Source organism: Vulpes vulpes, chromosome 13, assembly GCF_048418805.1.
Source record: "Vulpes vulpes isolate BD-2025 chromosome 13, VulVul3, whole genome shotgun sequence".
In the NCBI taxonomy this organism is placed as follows: Eukaryota; Metazoa; Chordata; class Mammalia; order Carnivora; family Canidae; genus Vulpes; species Vulpes vulpes.
In genome coordinates this window covers 119924074-119938629 of record NC_132792.1, presented here as the reverse complement: position 1 = coordinate 119938629, position 14556 = coordinate 119924074, and the positions used below count along the sequence as shown (strand labels likewise).

The 14556-nt window shown below is 46.8% G+C and overlaps 1 protein-coding gene across 1 annotated transcript in view; it reads left to right on the top strand.

The window, feature by feature from the left end:
* Positions 1 to 14154, top strand: part of CD5L (CD5 molecule like) — a 30265-nt gene extending 16111 nt beyond the window's left edge. The window contains exons 2-8 of the mRNA XM_072732645.1: positions 2391 to 2528; positions 3270 to 3999; positions 6376 to 6402; positions 9442 to 9762; positions 10812 to 11129; positions 11852 to 12172; positions 13233 to 14154. Coding sequence (XP_072588746.1) covers positions 3972 to 3999; positions 6376 to 6402; positions 9442 to 9762; positions 10812 to 11129; positions 11852 to 12172; positions 13233 to 13240 — 1023 coding nt within the window. The 5' untranslated portion in view covers positions 2391 to 2528; positions 3270 to 3971 and the 3' untranslated portion in view covers positions 13241 to 14154. The remainder of the gene's footprint in view (positions 1 to 2390; positions 2529 to 3269; positions 4000 to 6375; positions 6403 to 9441; positions 9763 to 10811; positions 11130 to 11851; positions 12173 to 13232) is intronic.
* Positions 14155 to 14556: the final 402 nt, after the last annotated feature.

Genomic DNA, 14556 nt, shown 5'->3' with positions numbered 1-14556 from the left:
CCCAGGTGTCCTGCCTTCCCCTCAGTGTGTACATGGGCCCCCAGACTGATAGGTTGCTGCTAGTTTTTAAAGAAGTTTTTAAGACCTTTCTCCTGACACTGATGAGAATGTTTTTGTAGCTCTGGGACTTGGAGACTAAAAAATCCCATTAATAATGATCAACAAACCATAAATAACGGAATATCTATTAACAGGGCATGTGATTATCTACAGTTATGGACAGTTCATGTTCTCTGGGACAATCTTTTCTGTCTTTAGATTTTTCTTATGATGAGTTGAAAAAAATATTTTCCTGCAGTTTCCATACATAGGGCTTGTTATCTCTCCAGGAATCCCACAAAATAATTTTGCTCCAAATGTCTGATGACTGTGCTTATACCCCCTCAACCCCGAGTTCTGGATCTATGCCTCATTCTGAGCTCCTTCTCAATCCTGGACATAATTGGGGTGGAGGAGGAAGGCAGATAAACAGATGAGAGGAACAGAAGGGGATCAGGGGTGCTAGTTATAGGTGTTTACAGATATACAGAAGGAAGAGCAGCCAAACCCACCAGAATCCTCTTTTCTAGATCTTTTGCTTTTGGAAAATCAGAGCAAAGGAAACCTAGTCATTCCGGCAACATCTCAGAACGCCAGTTCTTACCTACCTGTTCCTTCCAGAAAGCACACCCCAGTGACTCTCACCTGTGGGCTCAGTCCCATCTGTCCCAAAGCCAGACCTACATAGCATGGATGCACATTCAAGCCTTGTCCCCCAAAGAGTGACTACAGTGAATCTCCTGGAAAAATAACCTACCCATCATTACAGTGGTGGACCCCTGTAGACTTGGTATCCTGTTAGCACTTCTGATCTTCTTTTGATCATGCAATCCCCACATAACCAGAATATTTATTTCCCACCAGTTTTTCCTCTTGGAGAGCCCATGGCCTCCATCCTTCAGCCCTTACAAGGCAATGTGGACATAATGGGCAAGACATTGTGTTTCTGATGGTTCTAAAGACTCAGTGATGTTCTCTGGCTGCCAATAGTCATTCACTCATTCACAGAGTCAACAATATTTATTGCATGCCGAGGTCTGGGAATATGAAGGGGGAAAACTCAGGTGGTTTTCTACTCTCATAGAGACCATTAATAATTGGCATACTCATTACTCATAGGTTTCACCTTGGTGCTAAGACAGCAGAACAGGTAATCATCCTTCGATAGAGTTCTCCAGTGAGCATCTTCTGTGCTCTGAGGTGTGTCATGGATAGACATCTTCCAGATAGTGATTCATTCCCACACAGCTTTGGGCTTCCCCCATCCCCTGTATCCTACCAGTGTCCCTCATCTGGATAAACCTCTTACTGACAGCCTCTTCTCAATCCCCTAAACTCCCAGCTTCTGAAACTTCCACCTTCACTCCCTCCCAGCCCCCTGATCTGGGCCTTGTCATTGCTCAGTACTTCTTCTCCTCTAAGACCTTAAACACCCCTCTCCAAATCTCCAGTACCTTCCCATCCCATGAACTTCCTAAGCCTTGCCTTCCCCACCCTTCCTCAGTGACATCCCCTTTCCCACATCTCATTTCTGTTTTCACTTTTTCTCAGCCCATTTCCTGGCCTCCTCTATGTCTCGTAGGCCCCTTGGGTCGCTCTCTCAGCCTGAACCTCAGCTTGATCACCCCTCAACATACTTTCCTTATGAGCCTCCAAGTCTGGATCTGTGAGGCCCACATCTCACCCTGACCCTATGACTGCACTTGGAGAGGGCGTCATAGCTGCCACGTGATGCTCACCACAGAGGCCGGTTTCCAGCCCTGTGCTGAAAACAGTTTCTCTGCTCACCCTTACCCGGGTCCCCTTCCTCTCCATGATGGTTTCAGCTTTCATCACTTTTCAGAGGCCTCTGTCCAATCCAGCCTCCCTGGCTCCCTGGAAGCAACGTATCCCCCATAACACCCCCTGGACACCATGCCTATCCTGTGCAGTCCCTTACTTTCCACCTATGGTTGCTGACATTTATCTGTATTTTCATCTTCTGTCATGTTTTTTACTTCCAGAAATCTGAGAATTACCTGAAACCACTAATTACTCTCATGTTCACATCCAAAGAGTAAAGTCTTCTTATAGATTCTACAGCTAACTAGGTCATGCAGCCCTCCCCTCCCTCAACAGCCTTCGCTGGCTCCCCATGGATCAGTGTCTCTTTGCTAGCCTCCTTGAGTCAGACTTTCCAGCTCCCCTCCACACTGCAGACAGAACACACACTCCACGTGTGTCCCATCCAACTGCTCCTCCCTGTGCCATCTCCTTTCCTTTCTTCAAGTTCCTGACCCTGCTGGAAAAATATCATTTTGGTGATAAGGCTTTTGTCTTTATTTTTTCTCCCTTTTCTTTCTTTCATCCAGAGTTCCACATGAGAGGAGGAGAAATAAATCGAACCCAGAGACCTGAGCTCTCTGATGGTTGGTGGGCCATGGGCTGCAGGAGGTCCTTTCTCCTCCAAATGCAAACTCAGTAGGGTACGTCTGCCTCTGAAGCTGAAGGTAAACGCACAGTATCTGGGATCCCAGCCACAACCTAATTGAGATTCACCTAAAGGAAACTGATATTTTTAGCCTATTCTGCATCCTGAGTCTATTGCTGCATCATTTAAGAATTTGGAGAGGGAAGGTGTGAGTAATTAGCATTTACAAACCTGTTTGTAATAGCCCCTCCACTATGTGTACCTTTGGACACCAGTATCCCTGACACTTGTCCAGGCTGAGATCCAACCCTTCCAGACTAGCCTTTGTCATTGAGATGGATGACACTGTTTTATTCATCTACACATGCAGAGGGAAGCCTTTCTTGCTCCAATTCTCTAGCCCATGACAGCTACAGGACCATGTCCCTGGGAGTGCCAAACCCCTCCATCCATCAGCATGTTCCCTGTACCCATCACATTCCCCCAGGACTCAGGCTGCTCAGAACTCTACTGAAAACAATAATAAATAGGTAAAGAAATACAGGATTAAACAGGGAGATCAGCAATGAACCAAGCTTTGTGAAGAATGATCTGAGTATTACAGAGACGTGAAGATGTGTCACTGTGGAGGGAAAACCACCCTTTGGGGAGTGGTGGGAGCAATGTTAGCCTATAGAGTTGAGTGCTTCCATACTGTTGAATAGTTCTTGATGCACAGTGGTGCTTAGTAACAAGGCTGCGGGAAAAAACTGGGGGTCTTACTGTTCAACTGCATCCATCAGATCCTTGCCCTAAGAATGACTTGGTTACATTACCACAGGAACCTTTTTCCACTCAGCTTCCAAAGACGGGCCTAAACCAGGACAAAGACAGGAGAAGAATAGATCCATGGACTAAGCCCTCTGCTTCGCTCTGGAAAAGCTGGTTTGAAGGAAAAGCCAGCCCGAGATGCAGAAATTGACAACTTGACTCTGGATTATGGTGCCTCCAAGGGCAACTGTAGATTTATTCTACAATCTCTACATCTCCATTCTCCAGGAACTTCCATCTGAGGTGAAGGAATCAAAGTTGGTCTATTGCTCCTCATGAACCACATGTGGAGGTCAAGTGTGGTCTCATCTTTGAAGATAATATGGCCCCATTCTGGGTACTGACCTTCCCTTGTGAGAGCTGTTTGCCCCGTTTATGCAGTGAAGGGACTGGAGCAGAGGTGGATGGAACTGGGATACCACAGAACCAGGCCAGGCCAGCTTGGGGCTTTTTGTAGTTTCTTTTTATTTTCTGCATCTTTCTGCCCAGTTCTGGTCACCTCCCTTCCTCTGGGGATATGCTGAGCTCAGCAAATCCAGCTCCACCCATCGGCTTCTGGTCATCTGATAATGCTTCTGATAATGCTTCTGCTGCAGATAGGACCTGCTTCTCTCTGTCCTGCTGGCACACTTGTGGCCGAAGCTGACTATTGCTGCTCTGTGGCTTCCTCCCAGCCTCAGATTTTAGGTCAGCATCTCCAGCATCCTGGCTCATGGCTCTGCTCTTCTCCTTGATCCTCGGTGAGTATCTCTGCTCCTGCTGGCTGAGGCTTCAGAGTCTGCCCACAACTTTCATCAGAAGAGCACTCTCCCTGTCAAGCTGGTGGGGTTTTCAAGGCACAGCTTCTCCTGCTCTCCTGCCTTCTCTATAACTGGCAATTTCTAAACTTAATCTATGCCTAATTTATAATTTACTTTGATCACCAGGGTTATTTTCTATTTTCTTTTATTGAACTGACAAATTTATTATAGTTTTTCCCTATTTCCCTTTTAAATAAATTTCCCTAAGTGCATTCTTTATAAAAAGACAAATGAACTGCAAGACAAATCCCTTTCACAGATCACACTGTCCAGTTTCCTCTCAAAAGTGTTTTGTATAACATTTCCTTAGGATACACCCAGATTAATTTACAGTAAATGGGGATTTTAGAGTCAAAGGGATCTGAGTTTCAATCCTTGTTCTTTGATTTCTTAGCTGTCTGAATGATTAAATTACCCTCCCTCTCTGGAATCCTATTTTCATCTGTGAAATGAAGATAATATTATGTTCTTCAGAGACTTGTTAGGAGACTTTTCATGAGATAATGTGAGCTTGGGGCACCTAACAATGCCTACTAGGTCCCTTCGATTTTATTGTCTGTTTTTTTTTAATTAAAAAAATTTTTAATATTTTTTTTATTGGAGTTCGATTTGCCAACACATAGTTTAACACCCAGTGCTCATCCCATCCAGTGCTCTGCTCAGTGCCCATCACCCAGTCACCCCATCCCTCTGCCTACCTCCCCTTCCACTACCCCTTGTTCGTTTCCCAGAGTTAGGAGTCTCTCATGTTCTGTCGTCCTCACTGATATTGTCTTGATGATTCGATGCATCACCAAAGCCCACACTGGTTGGGTATTTATGTGCTCTCTGCAGGGTGCTGACTATGTTCCTAAACACTGATACATCCCCTGTATCACCTGAAAGCTAGTCCTGCCCCATCAGGAGCATCCTATCACCTCTCCCCAGCTTTCCTTCAGCCTCACCTCCTTCATTAAACCTCTCTGGTCTAGCTACCCATAGTTATCCACCCTGCTCGAGAGTTTTCAAGTCACTCTTGGGCTCTATCATTTTCATACCTGCATATCAGGCTTGACACCCTCAGTTTCCTTTGCATGAGCATAGGCTTTGTGGTCTTTACTAAACGCATGGGGTGTTATGTGTAATATAAACTTGAGATTTAGACAGTTATAGACAAGGTCTCACTGAGTCTAAGAGTGGCCACATTCTGAAGATTATGGACATAGGGTTGTTTAGAAATTATTTGGAAACAAAGAGAAGAAAATATTCCAGAACAATCCACTGAAATTCTTGGATTTGCCTGAAAGGCTCCAGACAAAAGATCTCCTTCAGAAATATTCCATAAGATATGGGGAGGGCCATGTCTATTCTGTCTGCAGTTCAGAATACCTAGGGCCTTGGGGAGCAGTGATGGACACAGGGCTCAGGACTCTCGGTGGCATTAGAAGGGAGCCTAATGAAGAGAGGAGCCGAATCACTCAGAGGTCTTATAGGAGAAACTATGATGCCCTATGATGTGCTGGTGCTTAAACCTGGGGGTTTGGAACCAAATGTAGAGCTGCTTTCTGACCTGTTGATTAGGGGTCAGCAAATTACAACATACAAGCTAAGAATGGTTTTTATCTCTCTAAATAATGGGGAAAAAATCAAAAGAAGAATAGTATTTTGTGACAGGGAAATCTAAATTTCAGTGTCCATAAACAAACGTTTATTGTAGCATGGCCATGTTCATTCATACCCATATATACACATGGCTGCTCTCGTGCTACAGTGACAGAGTTGGTGGTGGTAACAGAGACCATGTAGTTACAAAGCCCAAGTTATTTAAGGTCTGGCCCTTAACAGAAAAAGTGTGCTGGCTGTAGTCTGAATGCAGTGCCAATGGTACAGACAAATCCTGCCGTTTCCCCAGCCCCATGCTGCCCCCATGGCATTGCTGTCCTCCACATCAGAGCCCTCCTGGTGGCCCCCCCCACACCTTCCTGCGGAGCCCAGAGGCTGCACACCACCCCTCCACTTCAGGCAGTAACTGATCAATTTAACTGGCTAGAATAGAGAGTGAAGCTATCCATGCCTGGGGCAGGGCAACATCTCGTGTACAAGGAACACGTTGGGCTGTAGTAAAATTGGTCTTTGTGGTTCCAGTCAGTGTCCATGTGTCCTTCAGGGCTGGTCATTGCAGGAGTAGGTATCCCTAGGACTGACTTTGGAGGCTCTGTACCCAGCACTCTAGCTTCCCCACAAAGTCTAGCAAAGACTTTCTAGAGAGCTGTGTTGTTTGAACAAAGCCTTGGGATTGATCATATGATCTCACTTGCTTTCTTCTTCCCTCCTCAGCCATTTGCACTGGACCTGGCCTCTTAGGTAAGACTTTGTGGGGTCCTGAGAAGGAGGCCTCCAAGCTCTGGGGATGGAAAACTTGAAGCTTCCTGAGGACATGGAGAGAGGCTCTAGTTCAATAAAATCTTAGTAGATTTCTTCTCCAGTTTTTCAATCCACCCACTGTTTATGTGGGTGGGTTTCCACCTCCAGAGTCTAGAAGGGATTTTGGTGATGTTTCCTGCAGGAGGATTCCTTTCCACTTGGTCTCTGTGGCCTAAAACTCTTGGCCATCTCCAAGTAACAAACGGCTTTGTTTGGAGCTCAGAATGTACCTCCCTTCCTTGTAGGCATATCTGGGAGAGGAACTTCCTTTTGCCCTGACGGGTTCTACCTGAATGGCACTTTTGAACTAGAAACACATCTAGTTGTGTGCAGCATGTGGGGTGATCAGCAGTGGGCAGGCTGGATTTCAGTCTCCACTGACCACCTGTGTGAGGGGTCCTTGGACCATGTACAAGCTGCACAGATAGGCCTATCAAGAAGAAGGCTATGATCTCCAGACTCAAGGGGGTGCTGATTGTGGACTATCAGTTTCTTATACATTATCCCATTGGTCTTCTTTCTCTTGATGGTAGAGGCTTTACCAGAGAAGAAGAGCAGCCACAAACTGGTGTGGACATGGGGGACCCCATACCAGTGGGATGCAATTCAACTCTTTCAGGAGTGCTGCTTTGGGTTCTTAGTCTAACCATTAGATTGCATGGTCTTTTCCCTGGGGTGTCAGGGCTGTCCTCACTGCTTGTACAGGGACCACTGCTCTCCAGCTTTCTCATGGCCTAGGTCATTGCTCCTCCACCCCTGCTCTTGAGTGGTGAGCTAATAAAGTAGGCTTGAGGACACTGCCCAGGAGGCAGCTACCTCAACTGGCCTTTCTGCCCTTCTCTCTGGCTTTCAAATCTCTTCTCAGCTGGATTTCTTTGATACTTAGGCTGTTTCTTTCTTACATATTTCTTCTTTCCTAGGAGGTGTTCTAATTGTCCTTTCCATGGAAAAGAAAACTCATTTAAAGCCCAAATTTTACAATTCAAAATCAGATAACATGCGCATGATTGTGATAGCTGGTGTATCCTGGAGTACACAACCATGCCTGCCTAAATGCTAATCTTGCAATGACCCAAATGCTATTCCTGGGTGACTCCTCTTGAGTTATTTACTCTTAGTTTTTTGTAGTTAAATTTTAAAATCTATTTCTAGTCTCCATTCCTCATTTTGCTTCCCTCAAAAAACACATGGAAGAAAAGAAGACACAAAAACAAATGAACAAACCAAATGTCAACTTCCAATGTACTTTAACATCACCCAAGTCAGTGTTTTCTCACTCAGCAACTTCTTCTGGTGTTGATTCCAGGTTTTAGGGAGTTTGTGCAGAGCTGAGACAAGGTAGGCAGTGGAAGATCTGGCCCTTCAAAGTCATTACATTAGTGCAGGTGCCTGAGTCACCCACATGTCCCACGTAGTTATAGGTGACACTGTTAGGGTAGGTCACAGACCAGCAGTCACATGTGACCCCTCCATGTACCCCAGACCTGTCTGTCTAGTGCATTATCTTGGCTTCTCACTTCAGGCTCTTGAAGGGAGCTGAGAGCATAACCACATACATGTTCAACATGCACAAAGCCCAGCACACCTTCTGTAAGAGATGTGGTGTTCAAATTTTTACACTCCCCACTCAAATCCTGGAGGCTTCAGAATCACCCCACACTGCCTAGATGAGGGCATTGTGTGGAGTGTGGTCATTGAGGAGTTCAGTGGGACCAGTTGAGAAAAGGCCATGAAGGAGAACAAGACCATCAAGAACACGTCTAAAGAGTGACCTTCCCGAAAAGGAGGAACGACTGGGGCCAATAGCCATGCTGTGCTGTCCCTGCTGCACCCTGGTTGGTGCCTGTGAATGTAGCTCACCCAGGCCACTGGTCCGTCTCTGCAGTTTGCTCAGCTACCAGCTTCTTTATGCAGCTCTTTGTCCTTTCAGCCCAGATTCTGATGTGGCCTATTCGACATTCTTTCTCTTCTTGACTTTTGTGTGATCTTTTAGAAGAATAATATTTTTATGTGGAAAAAAAAAGGCCATGGAGTCATGGCCTATTCAGCTCTTCTGTATCATTCTGTCACTCAGGGGTTGCCAGAGACTTTGTAGGGTTGCCTGAGACCTTTTAAATATTATCTCCTGGAGGGCAACAGTGCTGACTATCTTGTTCATTGCTGTTCTCTAAGTTTATAAACCAATACCTGGAATGGAGTATGTGCTCAACAAAACTGTGCTGCCTGATAGGCTCTTCTCTGCTCTCCCACAGCCATCTATACTCTATGTCTTTGTCTTGGTGGAAGAGGAAGAGGATTTCCATTATCCTTTTCTGCCCTCAGAGTTATAGTCAGGAAGCAGAAACATGTCCTGGATTCCTCAGAACTTATCTGGAGGCTATGGGGAGACTATCTCCTACCCCAAGCCCTGATACCCTCAAGATATGAATTTGATGCATCAAAGCTCTGACCCATCCTTTACCCACTGTTCTCTGCATTCCTCTGAGCTGGGTTCTTGGATGCAGGAAGATGTGGTAAAAAGCAACAAGGATAAAAAAAAAAAGAAGAAGCAACAAGGATGGGTAGTGGGGGGATCATGGATATTAGGAGAGAAAGAGAGTCAGGTTGTTCAGCCAAAATTATTCCTAGACACTCTGCCTCAGTCTGGCTGCCACAGGGAAAGACAGAGTCAAGAAGAAGAGAAAACCCAACAGAGAACATCACTTGTGTTCTGACTGGGGGCTTCCACTGCTCAACAGTGTGAGTATATATACGTAGGTGTCTCAAAGTAGAGTTTCTTGGCAGGGTAAGTTAAGAGTGGAGCAGAACGAGAACTCAGGGATGGGGTCCTAAAGCTCCTTTCCCTTCACTTCCCTTTTGAGCTCTCCTTTCTCAGCTCCCAATATCCCACACCCTCTATGAGTGGTGGAAGAGTTCCCAGATGCCTGAGTTCTCTCTGGGCTCTTCCAAATGCCCAGCTAAGCTCCCATATCTTTTCAGAGTCTTCGTCCAGAGTACGGCTGGTGGGAGGTGACCACCGCTGCGAAGGGCGGGTGGAGGTACAACGGTATGGTGAGTGGGGTACCATATGTGATGATGGCTGGGACATAAAAGACGTGGCTGTAGTGTGCCGGGAGCTGGACTGTGGAGTGGCCAAAAGGGCACTCAGTGGTACTTTGTTTGGACCACCGACACAACAGCAGCAGAAAATCTTCATCCAACAAGTCAAGTGCCATGGCACGGAAGAGAACCTGTCTCAGTGTGAAGAAGAAGATGCTTTTGACTGCACCCATGAAGAGGATGCAGGAGTCATATGTGGATGTGAGTACTGCAACCCCACACTCTGTGCCACCCACCCCGTGGGGCATGCTAACCTGTCTTACCCCCCACTGTGGACTTCACAAGTGGCTAACTAGCTCTTTGCCCTTTGCATCTTATTTTTCTTAATTGTGGGGCATGCAGACAAACATTATCCTTAGTTAGTATTATTCCTGCTCTTTGGTTGAGTTGATACATTCACCTTAATTTTAACCTAAATGAGAGCTTGCTTCTCTCCTTCACACACATACAAGCACACCTAGATCCATCCACCACTAAGTGTTGGTTGAAGAGTATAACCTGCGTGTGGAATTTGTGGGAGCTATGGGGAAGAAAAGAGCTGGCAAGGTATGACTTATGTTTCTTGGATTTCAGCCCTAAGAAAACCAAGTACAATGCACGCTTTTCCAGATCTCAAGGGTTCCACCAACTAAAGAGTGGACAAGAGATACTCTTAGGAAACCAACACAACACTTTGCTTTCTGTGCATTAATAATCCCCTCTCTGTGTGAACTTCCCATTAGACTGTGATTTGGTGGAGGCGCTGGTCCATGTCTTTTCTTTGTTTTCCTGCAGACAGGGAAACAGCCATTAAATCTTTATGTCTGATGCTGAGATCTCATTCCTACTGCTTAGAGAGATTGAAGGTCGGGAACATTCATCCATGATACTTGAGTGATAATGCTGAAAATGAATCAGAAAGTTTTTGGGCTTGGACACATTGTGTATGTTACTATTGCATTATATTTTTAAAATATCTACATGATCCCTCTACTGTCCTCTTGTGAGGAACAAACAAAAATATGAATTTGAAAATAATTTGAAAAACTAAAAATGTTACAGAAACAATTAATACACTTGGAACTGAAAAATGACATTCACTCCATTGATTCACTCATCCAACTCTTTCAACAAACATCTATTGGACAATGCTAAGCACTCTAGACACGTTGTACTAAACACCAAGAACAGAGGGAGGGTGCCCATGGGGCTCTATTCTGGGAAGATCATGTTCTTGCTTGAACAGACACCTCCTCTTTCCTTTCCCATAGTTCCAGAGAATGTGCGACTGGTTGATGGCCACAAGCGCTGCCAGGGCCGAGTGGAGGTGAAGCAGCAAGGGCAATGGGGCACCGTGTGCAAAGGAAGCTGGAGCTTTGCAGCTGCCAAGGTGGTTTGCCAGCAGGTGGGCTGTGGGCGGGCCATACTGACCCGGAAATGCTGCAACAAAGCCACCCAGGGTCAAGGGCCGATCTGGCCGAGAAAGGTGTCATGCTCAGGACAAGAAATCAGCCTCCAGGATTGCCCTTCTGAAGTTTGGGAAAAGAACAACTGCACCCACGATGAGGACATGTGGGTGGAATGTGAAGGTAAACTCCATGAGTCCAGAGACTGACTAGATTCATTCATGAATTTGATTAAAGAGATTCCATTCAACCAATGTCTATGGAGAGCTAGTTATGCATCAAATGACAGTGACAGAGCCACTTAGTTGTGCTGCTGATCAATTCTTATGTTTTTATGTATTTATTTAAGATTGTTATTAATTTTTTGAGAGAGAGAGTGAGAGAGAACACATGCAAGGGGAGGGAAGCGGGGAGAGAATCCCAAGCAGACTCTGCATGGAGCATGGAGCCCGATGCCGGGCTTGATCTCACGACACTGAGATCATGAACCCAGACAAAATCAAGAACTGGGTGCTTAACCAACTGAGCCACTCAGGTGCCCCTCTTGTGTTTTTAAAATGCTAACAATAATGCTTCCCTTTCTACAGGAAAGTGCTTTCAGCAATAGTTAAGTGCCAGATTACTGTGAGCTATTACTATAATGAAGTCTACATAATAGGAACAGAGCATGCCACTCCATGTATTGTTGAGCTCTTCCATTTTTAAAAACTATTAGAAAGTCATTTTGTAATATTAGACAGAGAACTGGAAGATCCCAGTTAAGGAAAGGGAATTGAGCCACACAGGTGGAAGATGTAGGCACAGAAACTCAGGGAAGGATCTCTTGTGCTGATGGGATTTGAATGCAGAGTTGATCCGTCAACCCCTTTGCCTCCCTCCACCCTCCCTCCCTCCTGCACCTGCAGATCCCTTTGACTTGAAGCTGGTAGGAGGAGACAGCCCCTGTGCCGGGAGGCTAGAGGTGCTGCACAAGGGCGAGTGGGGCACTGTCTGTGATGATGACTGGGGAGAAATGGCGGACCAGGTGGTTTGCAGGCAGCTGGGCTGCGGGGCGTCCCTCTCTCCATCTGTCAAATTCCGGAGAAGATTTGGCCCTGGGGTCGGCCGCATCTGGCTGGACGACGTCGCCTGCTCAGGGAACGAACGGTCCCTGGAGCAGTGCCGGCACAGGTTTTGGGGCCATCACAACTGCAAGCACACAGAGGACGTGGCTGTGGTCTGTGCAGGTAAGTCCTGGGTTGGAGCTCATTGGGGGAGGGGAGGGATGGGGGCTTCTGCCACAGTGGTCACCTTCTTCACACTTACTTCACGGGATACAAGTGAAGCATTTGAGCAATAAATAGAAATAATGGTGATATCAATAATAAACCCCATCATGTAGACTTACTGATGTGAGAGTAAGAGAGATTTTAAAAATTAATGGATCAACACCCTTATATTAAACACGAACAAAGTAAGAATCAGAGAAAATAAACAACTTTCCAAATTCATAAAAAATTGCTTTGAAGTGATAGAGCAGAACTACAGGGACCAGTCCTGACTCTGAACTCAGGGCTTGTTCTCCCAGATGATCCCAACCCTCACACCTAAATTCTACATCATGTCACTCCATGGATGGTAGGTGAACCTGTTGGAATGGAGGTGGGGCAGGGGTCTCTTTGGGAATGCCCAAGAGACAGAGTCTTTCCAGACAGTGGGGGTACATAGGCGTCTTCAGGGAAGGAAGGAGGAAACTCTGCCTCAACTTGAGCCAGGAAATGCAAGTGCAGCCCCTGGGGGCTGAAGCCCAGCTTGGTAAGCATGGTGGGAACGCAGAGCTGCTTGGTTTAAATACCCTGCTGTGGAGCCAGGTGAGGGCTGACGGTTGACCAAGAGCTTGACAGCAGCTAATGCCAAGAAAAGGAGGGATTTAGTCTTGGAAGACTATGGTTTGAGCCTTGCGGCTGCCATTTGAGGCTCTGCAATCTTAGTTACTTGACTACTCAGGACCTCTGTTTTCATCTATAAAATAGAAAGACACTTGTCCCACTTACCTTGAAGAGTTTTGTGATTGTGTGAGGGTGAGATGTGTTAATATCGTGAACACTGTGTGTGGCAGCTGGCTGAGTAAATCCCTGGGATACAGCACCTGATTCCAACCTGGCTCACATCTGAGTGGGATGTGAGCCCACTTTTCTCTTTCTGCTTCTGGGGCCTGATCTTCTTTCTTAGCCTCTTTGAGTTTGAGTGAAATAAATCTCTCTGACGCATCTCCATCCTTACTGTACTTTATTCTTCTCTTTACAGAGCAGTAGCCTGGCCTACCTGATGCCTGACCTGACCCCCACAGGCTCCAAGTGTCCCCTACTTCTCATAGGCCCTGATTGGCTGGGTCTGAGCCCTGGGCTGCAGGCTGTACCCACCTCCCCCTCTGCCCCCAGCAGGAATCTGAACTCTGTGCCCTGCCTTGCCCTAGAGCCAAGCCCTCCTGTCATTGCCTGGAGATGTGAGCTGTGGAATGCCCTCTGCTGGGGAAGATGAGCTCATAGTCCCCCTCTCCTCCCTGAAGGCCCCCACAGCAGCTTGGGCCTGTGCTGCCTCTTTTGCCCAGTCTGGGATCCCCGGACTGGTGCTTTGACCAGTGTGGGCCATCACTGGGCACCATCTATGTCTGTAAAGAACATGAAAGGAACCAGATCATTATGTGGAACTTGGGGGAGTCTTTCAGCTCTCTTTCTCACACTTGGGGTGATCACGTTGATAGCACGTCACTGTCCTTCTACTCCTTGGTGGCAGCACATTCTTTCAGGAGCAGAGCAGCATCTTGTAATTCTAGCTGTTTTCACGGTACTTGGAAACAATGGCTCATCCCCTGAATGCCTGTGATTCAACACCTTTGCTGACCCTCCGTAATGGCTAGCCGACGTGGATGCCGTTTATCAAGAAGAATCTCACAAATGCATTCTAAATCATCCAGAGAAACACGTGTTGGTGATGCGGCCGCCTCTGGAAGGAGGGGAGGCTGAGGCAGAAGGAGGTTGGGGAGGCGGGACTGATGCCTTATGCCAATCAGATGATACCACTTTCACTGTATCTACTCAGACGCTGGTGCCTGCACATCTGGGGCAAGGCACAGTGATGATAAGGAGCCTTCAACTCTGAGGCTAAGCTGAGCACCTGCTTATGCCTGCTTTTCCGCTGCCTAATAAAGCAGACCTCACAGTCTCTACAGCTGCCTTCCGTGCTGTGTGCTCTTCCTGCCACTGGGAAGCAGGTGTGTCAGCTTCTCAGCCATGGCCTTGGGGGCAGCACCGGGTAGGACAGAGCCTGCCAGCAGTAGGACCAGGTGTGATACAGAGCCCTATCCTCCTCTCTTCCCTGGCAGGGGAACATAGAGCACCCTGGTTTCGTAGTAGAGAACAGAAGGCCTCGACAGACATTTGGGGATCTACCCTGCTTACCCAAAGAGATTTTGCTTTTGTCTGATCAGCTCTCTCTATCTGATGAGGTCTTCCTGATTTTCCCTACAGACTAGTGTCCTGTTCCCTTTACCCCACCGTAGCTGGAATCCAGAGGCTCCCTGAGCTGACTCCACTGGGCCATTGAAAAGCTGTTTTATTCTCAGTAGAGC